Consider the following 16,115-nt stretch of genomic DNA (forward strand, 5'->3'; position numbering starts at 1 on the left):
GTGGGCAAGAGTATGTAAAATTAATAAAGAGTTCATAAGCTATAGGTATTACCAATTATTAGGCTTATTCAATATTTGTTGATAGATAATGTGGCTTTCAATGCATACTTCACTTTCAATACATATCCAACATAGCTCTCTGCTTCAACAGCAGGGGAGAAGAAAAACTAATACTTCATGCATATCCAGCATAGCTCTCTGCTTCAACGGCAGGGGAGAAGTAAAACTAATACTTCACGCATATCCAGCATAGCTCTCTGTTTCAACAGCAGGGGAGAAGTAAAACTAATACTTCACGCATATCCAGCATAGCTCTATGCTTCAACGGCAGGGGAGAAGTAAAACTAATACTTCACGCATATCCAGCATAGCTCTCTGCTTCAACGGCAGGGGAGAAGTAAAACTAATAGTTCACGCATATCCAGCATAGCTCTCTGCTTCAACGGCAGGGGAGGAAGACCAACACTTCACTTTCAATACATACCCAGCATAGCTCTCTGCTTCAACAGCAGGGGAGAAGAAAAACTAATACTTCACACATATCCAGCATAGCTCTCTGCTTCAATGGCAGGGGAGAAGTAAAACAACCAATAAGGGCTGAATAACATAGTCTGGGTAAACAAATAAGTATGGGTGTAGCTTGCTTATTGCGATGGTTACTACCCCTAACTAATCAAGCTTGATATTTCACTTGGATGCAGCTCCATCACTGCTCTCTGCATTAATGGTGGGGGTGAAAGGGAAATAGAACCAAAGGTTACTAGGAGCCAAGAAAAACAGATAAGTATGAGAAAAAAAAGTGTGAAGCTTGCTGGGCAGACTGGATGGGCCGATTGGTCTTCTTCTGCCGTCATTTCTATGTTTCTATGTTTCTATGACTGTTATAGTTTCCTAAAAAGGTGGCTGAAAAAGTAAGGGCAAAAAGATTAACATTCAAAAACCAGAAAAAAATCTTAAAAAGAAGAATCCAGGGGAAATATCTGGCAAAATTGAAAAAAACAGGGAAAGCAGTCAGGATGACAAACCATCAATGGAAGAAAATATAATTAAAGAGATATAGGGCTAGATGTTAAAAGCCCTGCACGCGTAAATCCTCCCTGATTTACGCTCGCAGGGCACCCGTGCGCCGGCGCGCCTATTTTGCATAGGCCGACGGCGCGCGCAAAGCCCCAGGACGCGCTTAAGTCCCGGGGCTTCGTAAAAGGGGCAGGAGGGGGCATGTCCGGGGGCGGGTTCAGGGGCAGGCCCGGGGGCATGGCGACGGTTCGGGGTGGGCTGGGAGGGCGGTCCCGAGTCCCCCAGCACTGCGGCCTGTGCCGGGGGATGCGAGGCGTTGCGCGCAAGTTACGCCTGCTTCAAGCAGGCGTAACTTGCCCAACAAAGGTAGGGGGGGATTTAGGTAGGGCCGGGGGATATGTTAGGTAGAGGAAGGGAGGGGAAGGTGGGGGGACATGGAGGGAACGGAGGCAGGCTGCGCGGCTCGGCACACGCAGGCTGCCGATTTTGCGCAGCCTTGCGCGCACTGACCCCGGACTTTATAAGATACATGTGGCTACGCGCATATCTTATAAAATCCGGCGTACTTTTTAAAGATCTACCTCATAGTGTAGTGACAACTTTTTTTCAAGTATGTCAGTGAAAGGATGAAGGCCAGAGGTGGAACTGTAAGACTGAGAAAAGACAAGGAGAACTCTGTGGAAGGGAACAAGGAAAAATCATAAATGTAAAAAAAAATACTTCTATTTGGTATTCACTGAAGAATGGTTTAGAGAAGGACCAGAGATTCTTGGAAAGAGATGGTACTGGAATAGTGTGCATGCTATTTACAGAAGAAAATGATTGTTTGGAACTTGAAAATCTAAAAGGGGACAAAGCCATGGAACTGAACAGGATACACCCTAGGATTAGGATATTATGAGAGCTCAGAGAGGTTCTGGCAGGTCCACTGAAGGTCTTGTTCAATAGATCTCTGAAGCTGAAGCAATAGATAGAAGGCTGAATATTACAGGCCAATTAGTCTAACTTTAGTCATGATACTATTAATGGAGACTCTTTTGGGGGGAGAAGATATAGAAGTAACTTGAATCCAGCGGGTTGCAGAGCTGAGGCATCCTACCTTTACCAGTAGGGATGTGTGGTCTTAAATGTCTTAAAAATATCAATGAAGTTTGTTATGTCATTTGTGTGATTTGGATCCAAAACACCATAAACCTCTTAAAGAAATTTTGTAATGGTTATGTTGTTTCATTTCAAAGCTATGGGTTAACATGTAGGATGTCCTCCATCTCTTCCAGTCTATGCCAGCCCCATATGGGGCATCCCCCCTCTCTGTCTCTCTTCCTCAGTAAGAAAATCCTCCCCTTTTCCAAGAGATGGGATGGAGACTTCCAATCTTACATTTAGAATGTTTTGGTTTTTTTCAGAAGGGGGCTAAGGGAGTTGGGGAAGGGCTTCTGTGTCCAGGGATTTGTTGCGTTTGTGGCTGCTCTTCGCCCTCACTCCACCCTCTCTACCTCTGTGGCGACTCCCTCCAGGTCTGATGGACGGCTTGCTGCCACAGCGTCTCCATGCCGCCTCTGTCCGGCGTCCCCGGACCGGCTCAAATTCTGACACTTGGCAGTTCCTCAAACAGTGAAACAGTTAAGAGGTTTGTTAGGTTTGTTAAATTTCTGTAGATTGTGGATTCCAGCTTTTAGTACCAAAAGCAAGTCACTGAGATGACATCTTAAAGGCAGCCCAGCTAGTGATGATAAAAAATCAATTTATCATCACTAGCTGGGCTGCCTTTAAGATGTCGTCTCAGTGACTTGCTTTTGGTACTAAAAGCTGGAATCCACAATCTTTCTTTATACTAATTTTTGGCTGTTGTTGTTTTCAATGTTGTTTTTTTCTCTTCTATCATATATTCATACTCCTTCTTCTCTATTACACTTACCTACGTCTATCCCTGGTTCTCAGTATGAAACAGTTCTCCTTGCAGAGACTCACCCATTATGAATAGTGTAACAAGAATATATATACTTTCTTCTTTAATAATTTTTTAGTTCTCTTCTGTCTTGATACTAGTATGTGATTCAATATGATTTGTAGCATACAGACTGTTTTTTAGTAGGAACAAATCATTCTCTTCATACTATTAGTAATTCTAATTTAAGACTAAAATTATGATATTATTATTACACTTGCAGTTTGACCATAGAACTGGATGAATTTTATGGTAATTCAGTTTTAATGTTATTGTGTGATTAGCTAGTGAATGCTTGTATGAGTATCGCTTACATTAATTAGGAATCTAGAGGGACACACAACTATGCTCTACACCTGATAAATACCAAGGTTAGTTATTAGGACACACTGTTTAAGTTCCTTTGTTATGGCCCATCGTCGAGGACCTGTTGGTATGCCACTGTTGCCATTTAACGTGGCACAAGAGGGAAATGATATAATGAAGATCTTGGTTCAGGCCTTTGGTTCACTCAGCTTGTCCCAGAAGTCTTTGCTCGTCTGATCTAACTGAAACTGCTGGGATACAGTGAACCTTTCACTGACCTCAGACTCAAGAATTTGGAAGATATCTGGAAGACCTGTAGGCTCTGCAAAGCCTATAATTAAAGGCCATGAGGTTATCGATGGCAGATATCTGAGCCATATCACAAGCTTTGTTCTCACAGATTCCTATCTCACTGAAAGAAGCAGGTGAACTGAAGATTCCCGGAGGACAAGACTAATTAAAGGCCTGGAACCAGCAACAGAACACAGACCTACTATATAATAATTGATCTATTGACAAAACACAGAAGATCAGAAGAAAACAGGGTACATCAAAGCAATGCTAAGACAAAGGAACTTTTAAGGGAGGAGGTTTCTCAGGCTAGGGAAGGTCAGTTTATTACACTATCATATCGCGTAAATGATCCTCTCACAAGCATTTTTCTAGGTATGGTTTGAAACTATATAATGCAGCTTTCACAAGAGACTGTAAGACATAGTAATGCTCTGCCTATATTGAAGGTTTGGCATCTGTGCTTCCAAGGATATGAAATATTAAATTTTTATTTGTTCTAACAAAATTCTGTGTCATATCCTTGTGTGAGATACGTGTGGACAAGCGTCTTATTGAAGTCTCTAATATTTTAGACAATCCGCCATGTTCCTGATGACGTAGGGCGCGTGCTCCGAAGTATGTACCAGCAAGGGCGCGAACCTCAGGGGCGTCCCCCTCTATATTGACGTCATTCGCTTCCAACATTAAAGGTCTTCTCTCATGCTTACGAGTCGAGTTAGCAAGGAGGATTGATTACGGGGATTCATCCGTACCCGCTTCACTCTAAGCTACTCTGCCTCCTCAGACTTACCAGGGGTACCCGCTCCTCAGAGGCCTCGCTCTCTTTTCTCTATTTCAGATTACAGATAGGAACCGGTACTCGCTCCTCGAGGGCCCATGTTCCTGAATACTCTGAAGATTCTCTACTGCCTGGAAGCTATTACAGATACAGACAATTGTGAGTTATCATCGCTCACTCAGAGCTTTCCCTGGAACCAGATACTTGCTCCTCAAGGGCCTAATCCTTTCCAGCTACTGAGCTTCTCAAGACCTTATGTGAATTATTATCTAAGTACTGGCTATGTATACAGCATACCCTGTCTATTCACTATCTGCAGTCTCTTTACAGCTCAGCAACCCTGGGATCACAGTTCCAGTACCTGAGGGACTTCAGCCCTGCCGGGCTTATCAGCTCACTACTGCCACCTCTGGTGGTTCTACTAACCTGTCTAATAAAAGAACTATCTGTGTCTGTCTCCATACCCAAGCCTAGCCGGTGGTCCCTCTCAGGATATCCTCCTGGGGGCGCTGTCATCTGCCATCGGCCCAAGGATTCACCTATTTACATTCCTTTCCAGCTGAGTACCCTCTCTAGCACTCCGCTGGTACAGATTGCCAACTCAGCAGGCTATATCATAATCACTTGCTACTCCCATCTGCTTGCTCCTCCAATCAGCATAGCAGACCCTAACAGATTGCTAGCTCCTATCCTCTGGAGGAGCAGATCTTCAACAGATTGCTAACTCCCTAGCAGAATTATAACAGATTGCTAACTCCTCCCCTCTGGAGAGCAGATCTTCAACGGGATTAAACCTCTTTTAATCTTAACTAAGGGGGGAGAGAAAAATGTCAGTTACATTAGCCTGATAATGTTCTTAATGGAGGTTAACTACACCTCCAGAGTGTAGTTAACTACCATGGTTTAATGTGGAGTGCAATATTTATCATGATCTATTTAATCTAGTTACATATTAATGAGCTACTTTGCATGGATTTGTACGTGATGCACTCATTGATATTTTGCATATGCTGGACTTGATTTAATGTCACATTATCAGTAACATAGAATGTGCATTTTCAATAATGCATTATTAATGCACATGGAACACTGATTTCAGCATTTGACAGATGGTAACACATTATCACAGCTTAGTAAATTGATCTCTTACTGGCGGATTTTAAAAGCCCTATTCACGCCAAAGCTGGGAGAAATGCGCGTGACTCAGCTGGTGCATGCCACGCGGATTTTAAAAACCAAGAGAGTATGCAAGTATCTCCTGATATGCACATGGGCATGGGCGGGACATGGGTGGACCAATTCTGTTTCATGAAGTGTGTGCAAAAGTAGTTACATGCACAAATGCGCTGGGATCCCCTACTGCATAACTTTACTTCTGCTATGGACGGCATTTAATTAATAAAATAATAAATACTAGGCTAGTCACTGGGGTTTTAAGGATCAGGGCTAATCGGGTAAAAGGGAAGCAAGTTAGCTAGGGGGTTTAGGAAGTCCTCTCCTTTACTGGGGCAAACTGTGAATGAACTGGGAAAATAGGTATTTGTGTCGGCACGCGTATCTATTAAAATTCCCCCCACAAATCGAGCGAGGTGGCATTTGCGGGTACATGCACGTGTGAATATAAAGTTGTGCACACATGTACGTGCATATAGCTGATTTTATAACAGGCGCACGTATATGCGCATATATGGATCCATGTTATAAAATTGCCATGTGCATTTTAAAATTCACCTCTTAGAATCTGTGGTGAGATCTGATCTCACTAAACTTGATAGAAAAGCAGTTATCCTTTAACTTTATCATAAAAAGAGTTTGAACACTGATTTCAAAACCAGTTTTATACTGGAAAAATGAATCATTAGTGTGATCAACATAAGAAATGTAGGAATTGCCATACTGGTTCAGACCTAAGCCATCAAGCCCAGCATCCTGTCTCCAACATTGATCAATCTAGATCACAAGTATCTGGTAGGATTCCAAAGATTAGATCCAATCCAATTTATTTGAAGTTCGTTATATGCTATTTGCTATGTTAGCCCATATTAGAAGACACATAGTGGAGAACAATTAAATCATAACAAAACTGTTGTGTACTGATCTTATTCTTCATGATTCAATTTATTTTTTGTAATGCAATCCAATTGATTATACTTGTGTTTGACAGTGTTGTCATTGGTAACATACATTTTTCACTTTGCTATAAGATCAGTGAAATAGTAGTATTTTACTTAAGTCTTTATTACTGTGCATGTTTGTAATGTCTAATTCAAAATAAGTAAAACGTGCACTGAGGTGTACAGATGCACTATTCATTAAATGTCAGCCAAGCAATTTATGGGTATTGTAGTTTTCTGCATCATTATATTTTATATTTTAAAAACACTGTTATAAAGGTATTAACCTATATGTTTTACAAAGGAATTTTCTTTCTTTGCATACATATAGCACTCTGTATACAGTAGGCTGCTAAAAGACAACAGGTTTCTGCATTCAACATGTTGATAGCTATGGATAATTGGAATGTGGCTCAACATGCAAAAAAGAAAACTGGTCTGGGATACTGTATCTGTGGGACAGCATGCCTGCAGACGCCCTAAAGGTTTTTAATGATCTACATCTGCAGTATATACTGTTTCACAGTCTGAAGACTTCAGATTATTTTTCTTTTTTTGTGAAAAGTATGTTCTATGCCTTGGCTCAAACACCTCTCCTGAGGGCCTTCTCTTTCCCTGAACAGAATAAATATATCCTGAGTCTGAGGACATTTTCTTGGGTGAAACAAAACAATTGGATATTACTAGGATACTTATGTACTAAAGGGTTCTCTCATTTTGTGCTAGATTTACTAAGGCTTTTCTGTCATTCAGTATCTAAGAAAAAAGAATGCTTGGTAAATAGGGCCCCAAATTTGCCAATATTTCAACCAAGGAATAAATTGCCCTTCTTCCTCCCAAATTATGACTGAGGTCCATAAATAATAATTGAGTTGTAGTGGTTGAGCTTGACTCAGACTAGAGCTAGAAATATTTGATTCAACTAGATAAAACCAAAATTTAATCCAAATAGGTTTACCTCTCCCAATGATGGGAAGTTTGGCAAATACAAATGTGTGTATAGTGCTTTACCCTTCCAGTTCTGTATGTTTATGTGACATTTACAAAACTACACCTTTTTCATTAAGCTGTATGACACGAGAGAGAGAGAGAGAGAGAGAGAGAGAGAGAGAGAGAGAGAGAGAGAGAGAGAGAGAGAGAGAGAGAGAGAGAGAGAGAACCTAGCTATAATGCCCTCATAGTAGTTAGGTATTTATACCTCTATAGGAGGCCCACCTAGTTACTCGAGGTGAGATTTAGGTATTAGTGTAGGGGTTAGGAGCCACTTTGACATTCAGAATGAGACATACGAACAGAACAGTACACTCTTGTGAAGATTTGATGTCCTTCGGAGTGAGGAAACTCAACCAAAGATGAGATTTGTAGAATGTTCTCTCAACCTAGCTTGATGTTACCCAGGTAGAGAGTCCATCAAGCTAGGTTGAGAGAACATTCTACAAATCTCATGTTTGATTGAGTTTCCTCACTCTGAAGGACATCAAAGTGCATTGTTCTGTATGTATGTCTCACTCTGAATGTTAAAGTGGCCCCTAACCCTTTCACTAATACCTAAACTTTACCTAGCGTAACCAGGTGGGCCTCCTATAGAGGTATAAATACCTAACTACTATGAGGGCCTTATAGCTAGGTACTCCCTCTCTCTCTCTCTCTCTCTCTCTCTCTCTCTCTCTCTCTCTCGGTTGTAGGTAGGAACAATTGTGGCACTTACTGCAAAGTGTGAAAAGTTATTACACTCTGTGGTAATACCTATGCGAAGTGCTAAGACAGCACACTTTGCAATAAATAAGCTATTACCATAAAACACACCCCTCTTCCTATCGCATGTGATAGTTTGATGAATCTAGCCCTAAGAAAGAATATTGAAAACTAGGCATTTAACCAGATGAGAAAGGGAAATTTTCAAATTTAGCCATTTGTATGGATCTCACAAGTTTTCTTTCTAAATGGCTTTGAATATTATTGACCTCAATGTGTTTTGACTTACAACATGCAGCTTCATCAATTCCATTTTGGCAGTCAGGTGTGAAATCACACAATTTATTTAATAAAATACAAGTTCCATCTTGGCATGGATAAAACCCCAACGAACAGTAAGATGTTTCATTGGCTAGAAAGTTTTCCTCTCCTACAAAGGAAAAAAAAGAAACATACATTACATTATTGATGCCTGATATTCATGATTAAAAAAAAAAATATATATATATATATATATATATATATAAAAGTGTATTCTGGTGGCCACATCTCAAAAAAGAAAAAAGCAGAACTGGAAAAAGTTCAGAAAAAGGTTACCAAAATGATAAAGAGAATGGAACAGTTTCCCTATGAGGAAAGGCTGAAGAGGTTAAGGGTCTTCAGCTTGGAGAACAGAGGTCTGAGAAATTAAGAGTGGAGTGGAATGGTAAATGTTAATCAGTTGTTTACTCTTTCAAAAAATAATATGACTAGGGAACACTCCATAAAGCTAGTAAGTACCACATTTAAAACAAATTGGAAAAAATTACTTTTTCATTCAATGGGGAGAGGGGGAGGTACCCACTTAAAAAAAAAGGCTCACATGAATACAGGCAATAAGTTCAGGATATGCATGAGTGATCCCCTTATCTACCTGAAGTCATGATCATAGTTTATTTGTAGAGTATTTATTTAATTCTGAGACCAACGAAATATATCATTTCAGAGTTGTGAGTAAATGAAGGTCTATAGAAAATGCAGAGAGCGAGAATAAGACAGAGAGAGTGAGTGTGAGTGTGAATGTGTGTATGTGTGTGTGTGTGTATCTTGTATACATACAACAGTTAAAAGAATATGAATGCATATATTCTGGATTCAATTTAGGGCAAACCATATGCAAAGTCTAGCTTCTCATTTATTCTCTGTTATTCATATTTTTATTTTGTAATCACTTTTTGTCACATATGTTGGATTGACCATTCTGTACTGCTACAATGTGTGTATTACTCTCTTTGGGATAGATTTTAAAACCCCTGCGCGTGTAAATCCTCCCGGATTTACGCGCGCAGGGCACTCGTGCGCTGGCGCCCCTATTTTGCATAAGCCGCCGGCGCGCGCAAAACCCTGGGACGCGCGTAAGTCCCGAGGCTTCATAAAAGGGGCGGGAGGGGTGTGCCCAAGGGGCGTGTCCGGGGCAGGGGGCGGTCTGGGGTGGGTCCGGGGGCGTGGCGATGGTTCGGGGGTGGGCCGGGAGGGCGGTCCCGAGTCCCCCAGCACTGCGGCCTGTGCTGGGGATGCCGGGGCGGTGCGCGCAAGTTACGCCTGCTTCAAGCAGGCGTAACTTGCTCAACAAAGGTAGGGGGGGATTTAGGTAGGGCTGGGGGGTGGATTAGATAGGGGAAGGGAGGGGAAGGTGGGGGGGCACGGAGGGAACGGAGGCAGGTTGCACGGCTCGGCGCACGCAGGCTGCCAATTTTGCGCAGCCTTGCGCGCGCCGACCCCGGATTTTATAAGATACATGCGGCTACGCGCGTGTCTTATAAAATCTGGTGTACTTTTGTTTGCGCCAGTGGCGCGAACAAAAGTACACGCACGCGTATGTTTTGAAGATCTACCTCACTATGTTTCAGTTGATATTTATAAAAAACCCTAATAAAAATAATTAAAATAAAAAAGTAATACAATATATTTTAGCATGCCAATGCTTTCAATCATTTCATTGTTTTTTTCTGAAATAATACAACAAATATAGGGCATTTTTCTCTAAGACTACTATGGAAAATAACTCTTAAACACCAAAGGACAGACTCTATCAGCAGATTAAAATCAAATTTTAAAGATATTACTAGGCCAGATTATTTCTAAAGATAAAAATGGTATAAAAATTAATTTTCCCCAAGATGCTTCCTGGGTTCCCCTTTATATTACTTTCAAGGCCATTATAGCAGATAAGTAATTGTAGAGAGCCAAATCATATGGTAGCTGCCATAAGACATAATGGAAATACCAACTCCCACAATTGTCTACAGCCATCCACTATTCCTCAGTGGCCAGGTCTGTACTTTAGTCACCATTTCCTACTTTATATAGAGAAGCCACTAGGCTTGTATATCTATAATGTTACATGCAAAATTGTATCCTATATGCTTTGCTTGTTTTTCATAAAAATACCTAAACAGGAAAAGTCAGGTGAAGGGATTACTACTGGTAATAAGACAAAGTCAGGTGAAGGGATTACTACTGGTAATAAGACAAATATTATAATATACTTGCCAATGAAATCTTTGCTGGTCTTTGAGAGTGATGCATTAGTGCGGACACACTCTGGTGTTATGCTAATATCATCTATAGCAATTGTGGCATTAGGTGATAAAAGTGTGGCTTGCAAAATGATCTGTAAGGAAAAATAAATAACTTTTAACTAGCCTAAAGAAACCATAAAAATTGATAATTTTTTTTAGAGTGTAATAACTGCAATACATATTTACAAAAAGCCTATATATTTTCATAAGCAACACTGCAACTGCTACTTTTTTATAGATTCTATATCTCTATACATATAACAATACATTTTTATTTTTTTATTTATTTAAAACATTTCTGTGCTGCTCACCTAGTCTTTACAGGCCAATCAAGGCAGTATACAATATCAGATAAAAATAACTATACCAGGTATTGTACAATATAAAATAAACAAACACACAAATCCAAAACAACAATCCACAAAATAAAAACAAAATCAATAAATATGATAAAATGAAACAAAACCGGAAACTAATATGCACCAGTTATCCTGTCTTAAAAATCAATGATCCAGACCCAGATATTAAATTGACTTCCTGTGCCCGAGACTTAGGTATAATTATTGCTAGTGATTTAAATCTAAAAAAAAACATGTTAACACAAAATTGAGGGATGGATACCATAAACTTCTATCACTCAGGCATTTGAAACCCCTCTTAACTCGATTTTCAAACTGTACTCCAACTTTTAATATTGTCAAATACTGATTATTGTCAAATACTGATTATTGTAAATCTCTACTGTTTAAACTCCCTAATAACACGTTACGACCTTTACAATTACTTTAGAATGCAGCTGCTAGAATATTGACAAAAGTGAGAAAGTTTGATCACATAACTCCCATATTAATATGATTACATTGGTTACCCGTTAAATATTGCATTGACTATAAAGTACTATGTCTATTACATAAAACCATATACGGAGAACAAACTGACCCTATCATTCACCAAAAAGTATTACTAATACATTAATAATAAAAAGGGGTGTGTTTATTGAAATTTTTGCGTTACTGTGTGGTAACTTACCTCATGGTACAATAATCTCTATTTTTCACAGAGAGAGAGGGAGACATTATCTATAAGACCCTCAAAATATTTGAGTATTTATATCTCTATAGGAGGGCCACCTAATAGGTCAAGGTGAGGTGTTAGTGGTTTATGGTTTAGTTTTGCATGTAGAGTGAGACATAGGAACAGCATAGTACACCTTGGTGAAGATTTGACGTTATTTGGAGTGAAGAAAGCCTTAAAAACATGCCATTTCTATTATATTCTCTCACCCTGGCTTGATGGACTCTATAACAAAATTTCATCTATAGTTTCATCATATAGTTTTTAGTGATGTGATTTGGCCGAATCTTTTGGTTCGGCCTTCGTTATCGGCCCGCCGTGGGAAATTTCATTTCCCGTAGTTCGGGCTGATTTTATTTCATCTACCCCCTGAAACGAAACCCAAAACCCGTGCCGAATTACAACGGGGGTTGTAAAAAAAAAAAAAAACCCAAACCCACCTCAACCCTTCAAATTGAATAATTGCAACCCCCCAAGACCTGCCCGATTGACCCCCCCAAGACTAACTGAAAGTCCCTGGTAGTCCATTTGGGGTCCCGGGAGTGATCTCCTGCTCTTGGGCCTTTGGCTGTCAGTAATCAAAATGGCACCGATGGCCCTTTGCCCTTACCATGTGAGAGGGGCTATCGGTGCCATTGGCCGGCCTCTGTCACATGGTAGTAGCAATGGACGGTTGGCTCCATCTTAAAAAATGGTGTGGGCCATCCATTGCTCCTACCATGTGACAGGGGCTGACCAATGGCACCAATAGCCTGTCACAAGGTAAGGGCAAAGGGCCATTGGCACCATTTTGATTAGTGGCAGCCGACGGCCCCAGAGAGGGAGATCACTCCCGGGACCCTGCTGGACCACCAGGGACTTTCAGTAAGTCTTGGGTGGGGTCAGGCAAGTCTTGGGGGATCAGGAGGGTGGGGGGTTGCAATTAGTTAAATTTGAAGGGTTGGGGGGGTGGGTTTACGTTTTCGTTTTTTTTTAATGTGCCTGAAATACAATAAGAAAACCACACAAAATTTCGTGGGTTTTCTTATTGTTTCGTCACCCTCCCGAAACACGATGAAATAGGAAATATCGTCTCTATTTCCTAATTCATCACAAACGAATGCACATCCCTAATAGTTTTATATATTATATATATATAAAATCTCTTAAAGAGATATAAGCAAACTTGTAGGGAGCCCAACTGATATACATGATGGAACTGGGTTTAGGGGGTCATTCACAAAAGCTTTCACACACAAAAAGTCCCTTTTTGCGTGCAATACGGTGATCGGGGCGGAGTCAGGACGGAGTCGGCCCCAGACGAGGAGGAGTCGGGGCGTGACCAGGGCCGACGCTGCGGTGACATCGCTGGCGGCGAAAGGTAAGGACCCTTATCACCGCCAGTTTCGTGCCGAATAACTACACCTTTTATGGTGTAGTTATTCAGTGCGAAAGCCGGCAGCCAGCGCACCGCAGTGGTGCAATGGCTGCTAGCTTTCGCAGGCCCGCCTCCCCGTTTCGCCCCCCGCCTCCCGGTACCATGCGATTCACTATTCTCTGAGAATTCACTATTCTCTGAGAATAGTGAATCCAGGCCTTAGTTTGCTCACCTCTGGTCTAGATTGTGCTCTACTTCTGAGTTATTTAGGAAAAATGTGAAGTTTATGTTGGAGATATGTTGGGTCAATTGTGATATGTTCCAAGGTTGACCTGGTGTGCTTTGGGGAGCTATTGACACATGTGCTGCACTAGGGAATCAGATATCCTCTAGGCCGGTTTTGCAAAAATCTCCTAGGCTGATATTTTCCTGCAATCCACCCCTGGACATCAGCCTGGATTCATCTTCCCAGATGTTAAGCCACTTGTTTCTGAGGCAATGCTCTGATGATTGCCATCACAGCCAGTACAAGCTGAGACAGACATTGGCAACAGGTGTTGCCTCATTTTTGTTTGGTTTTAATCATTGGTGGAATAAAATACTGCCCGGTATCATACCCATCTGGAAATAGCATAGGGCCAAAGAGCACTTGTGCATGGTAATAGTGCCAAATTAGAATTCCCCAGCACAATCAAAGAACCTTATGCCTCAGCCAATAGCTGCAAGTCAGTTTCCAAATCCCTGTGCCCATGGAAATGGCAATTGATGACTTCAACAAATGGATATTTCTCTCAGCACAGTAGTAGAATTATGAAATTGCAACAGCATAGAAATGTGATATACAAATTCTTCATCCAAAAAAGTAAGCAATAATCTCTAGAGACAGTAGGCTAATATTTTGATAGTGTATATAATATGGCTGATTATGATAGTATAGGATTTATAAAAAGAAAGAAGAATATGATACATGACCAGTTAGTTCTTTGAATCGAACACAAGAGAGATTAAATGAGAATGCTTAGAACTCACATATGAACCCTGTAACTGTTTTTTGATAATGTGAAAAGAAAGTGAATATGCTCTCATTCAGATTCAACAGTGAGCACATCAGAGTCTGAAATGGTGCATTATGTGAGCAAAAACAATGGCAGGAATCTACCAAAAATGCAGACAACTGTAAAATGGCTTAGTAAGAGAAAGCACCATGTACTGAAAATGTGTAGCCAGCTGCTTTAGAATACGACATGAAATGGTGATGCCCAGATTATGCACAACATGTAAAAACTGTGGAAAGAAAAATCACTATGCCAGTGTTTGCAGTCTGGGCACAATTTACTAAGTTTTTTTTCCCATAGACACAAAATGGGAGCAAAAACCCCCTTAGACAGCAAATAAAAATTACATACGAAGAAATAGTGAACGATAAGTTTAACAGAAACCTGGACAGGAAGATCCATCAAATTGTATACTCCAGACAGAAACCAGTTCTATCAGACAACACAGGAGAATGCAATAATGAGCGAATCTCATAAAACAGGAACCTGTTAAACATAAAACAGGAATCTGGACAGGAAGATACCATCAAATTGTATACTCCAAACAGAAACCAGTTGAATGCAAATGAATGCAATAATGAGCGAATCTCATAAAACTAAATCTCTTGCCAGAATTTTACACAATAAGCTCACACTGGTGAAATTAGCATACAAGAACATACACAACAAGCAGAACGATACACAATGCAAATGTTGACTGATTACAGAATGTTTTGAAGGATTGGTAAATCTTCCAGGTACATTTTACCTCCAAATAGATAGATTTATTCAGCCTGTGTAACATCCTCCCTGCTGGGTCTCAGCACAGAGAGAAAATAATGAAGGCTATAAAACAAATGGAAAAAGAAGGCACCATTGCCAAAGTGACAGAGCCCACACAATAGATAAGCAGCATGGTAGCCTTAGAGAAGCCAGGGAGGCTCTACATCTGCATAGAACCAAGTAATTTAAATAAGAAACTGCTCCGGACTCAATACCAGATGGCCCACAGCAGATTAAAAATTCTACCAGTGTTGACCAAAGCAAATGTATCTCAGTTGTGGATGCTAAAGATGGATATTTTAAATTTCAAATTAGGTAAAGATGAAGAAAATAGTTATCCCACCATGTTTTGGCAATAAGAACAAAATAGATGGCTGACACTGCTGTTTGGCATTAAACCTGCCACAGAGGAATACAAACATTGCCAACGAATGTACTAACAAGTCTCAAAATGAGCAATGTCATAGCAGATGATGTTTTGGTATAAGGATGGGTAGACCATGGAAGAAGCAATAGCAGCAAATCATGCCAATGATGCCAAACAGAAAAGAAACTGAAAAGAAATGTGTATCAAAAACTTCTTATCAAGAGTAGCTCCACTGCAGAAACAGAATGAAGACCATCATACGAAGTCCTAGATTGGCTGGAAAAGAAATAAACACAAAAGGACAAGTGTAAGCAATAAATATCAAGAGCATCAACCAAGCCCAATTATATTCCTATCTCATAGAAAGGACTACACAGAGCCTGAGAATACACACTATACTGACGAAGAACTATGAAGCTTGCTATCAAATGAGGGACTTAACTGCCACTGGTGCAGATCAACATGTCAGCTAATGCATACTGTAGGCAAGTCTGTTTTCAGGAATGTGCGACTTATGCTGTTGCTACAGGGGTGCTTCAGTGGCTTTAATTGGATTCTGGATCCACAGTGCTCTGAGGAGACTCCTCCTCCACATGACCACAGAAGGAGCTGTTACTATTGTTTGCACAGGGCATTGCTGCTGGCGCTAAAGCCATATCTGGCTGTAGGGGGTCCACCAGAAGGGGTGACCTGGGATCATGAAGAATTCTGGCAACTGGTGCCAATCCACTGAAAGGCAGACATGAGGTCTGGGGTGCAGCACTGCTAAATCCTCCCCTGACCCCCC

General features: G+C 40.8%; 1 protein-coding gene across 1 annotated transcript in view; it reads right to left on the minus strand.

The window, feature by feature from the left end:
• Window positions 1-16,115, minus strand: part of MALRD1 (MAM and LDL receptor class A domain containing 1) — a 954,719-nt gene that overhangs the window by 775,277 nt on the left and 163,327 nt on the right. The window contains exons 14-15 of the mRNA XM_029587045.1: window positions 10,685-10,805; window positions 8,442-8,582 (exon numbers count right to left, since the gene is read on the minus strand). Of these exons, the coding sequence (XP_029442905.1) occupies window positions 8,442-8,582; window positions 10,685-10,805 (262 nt within the window). The remainder of the gene's footprint in view (window positions 1-8,441; window positions 8,583-10,684; window positions 10,806-16,115) is intronic.

This window comes from Rhinatrema bivittatum, chromosome 2 (assembly GCF_901001135.1).
Source record: "Rhinatrema bivittatum chromosome 2, aRhiBiv1.1, whole genome shotgun sequence".
Classification (NCBI taxonomy): domain Eukaryota; kingdom Metazoa; phylum Chordata; class Amphibia; order Gymnophiona; family Rhinatrematidae; genus Rhinatrema; species Rhinatrema bivittatum.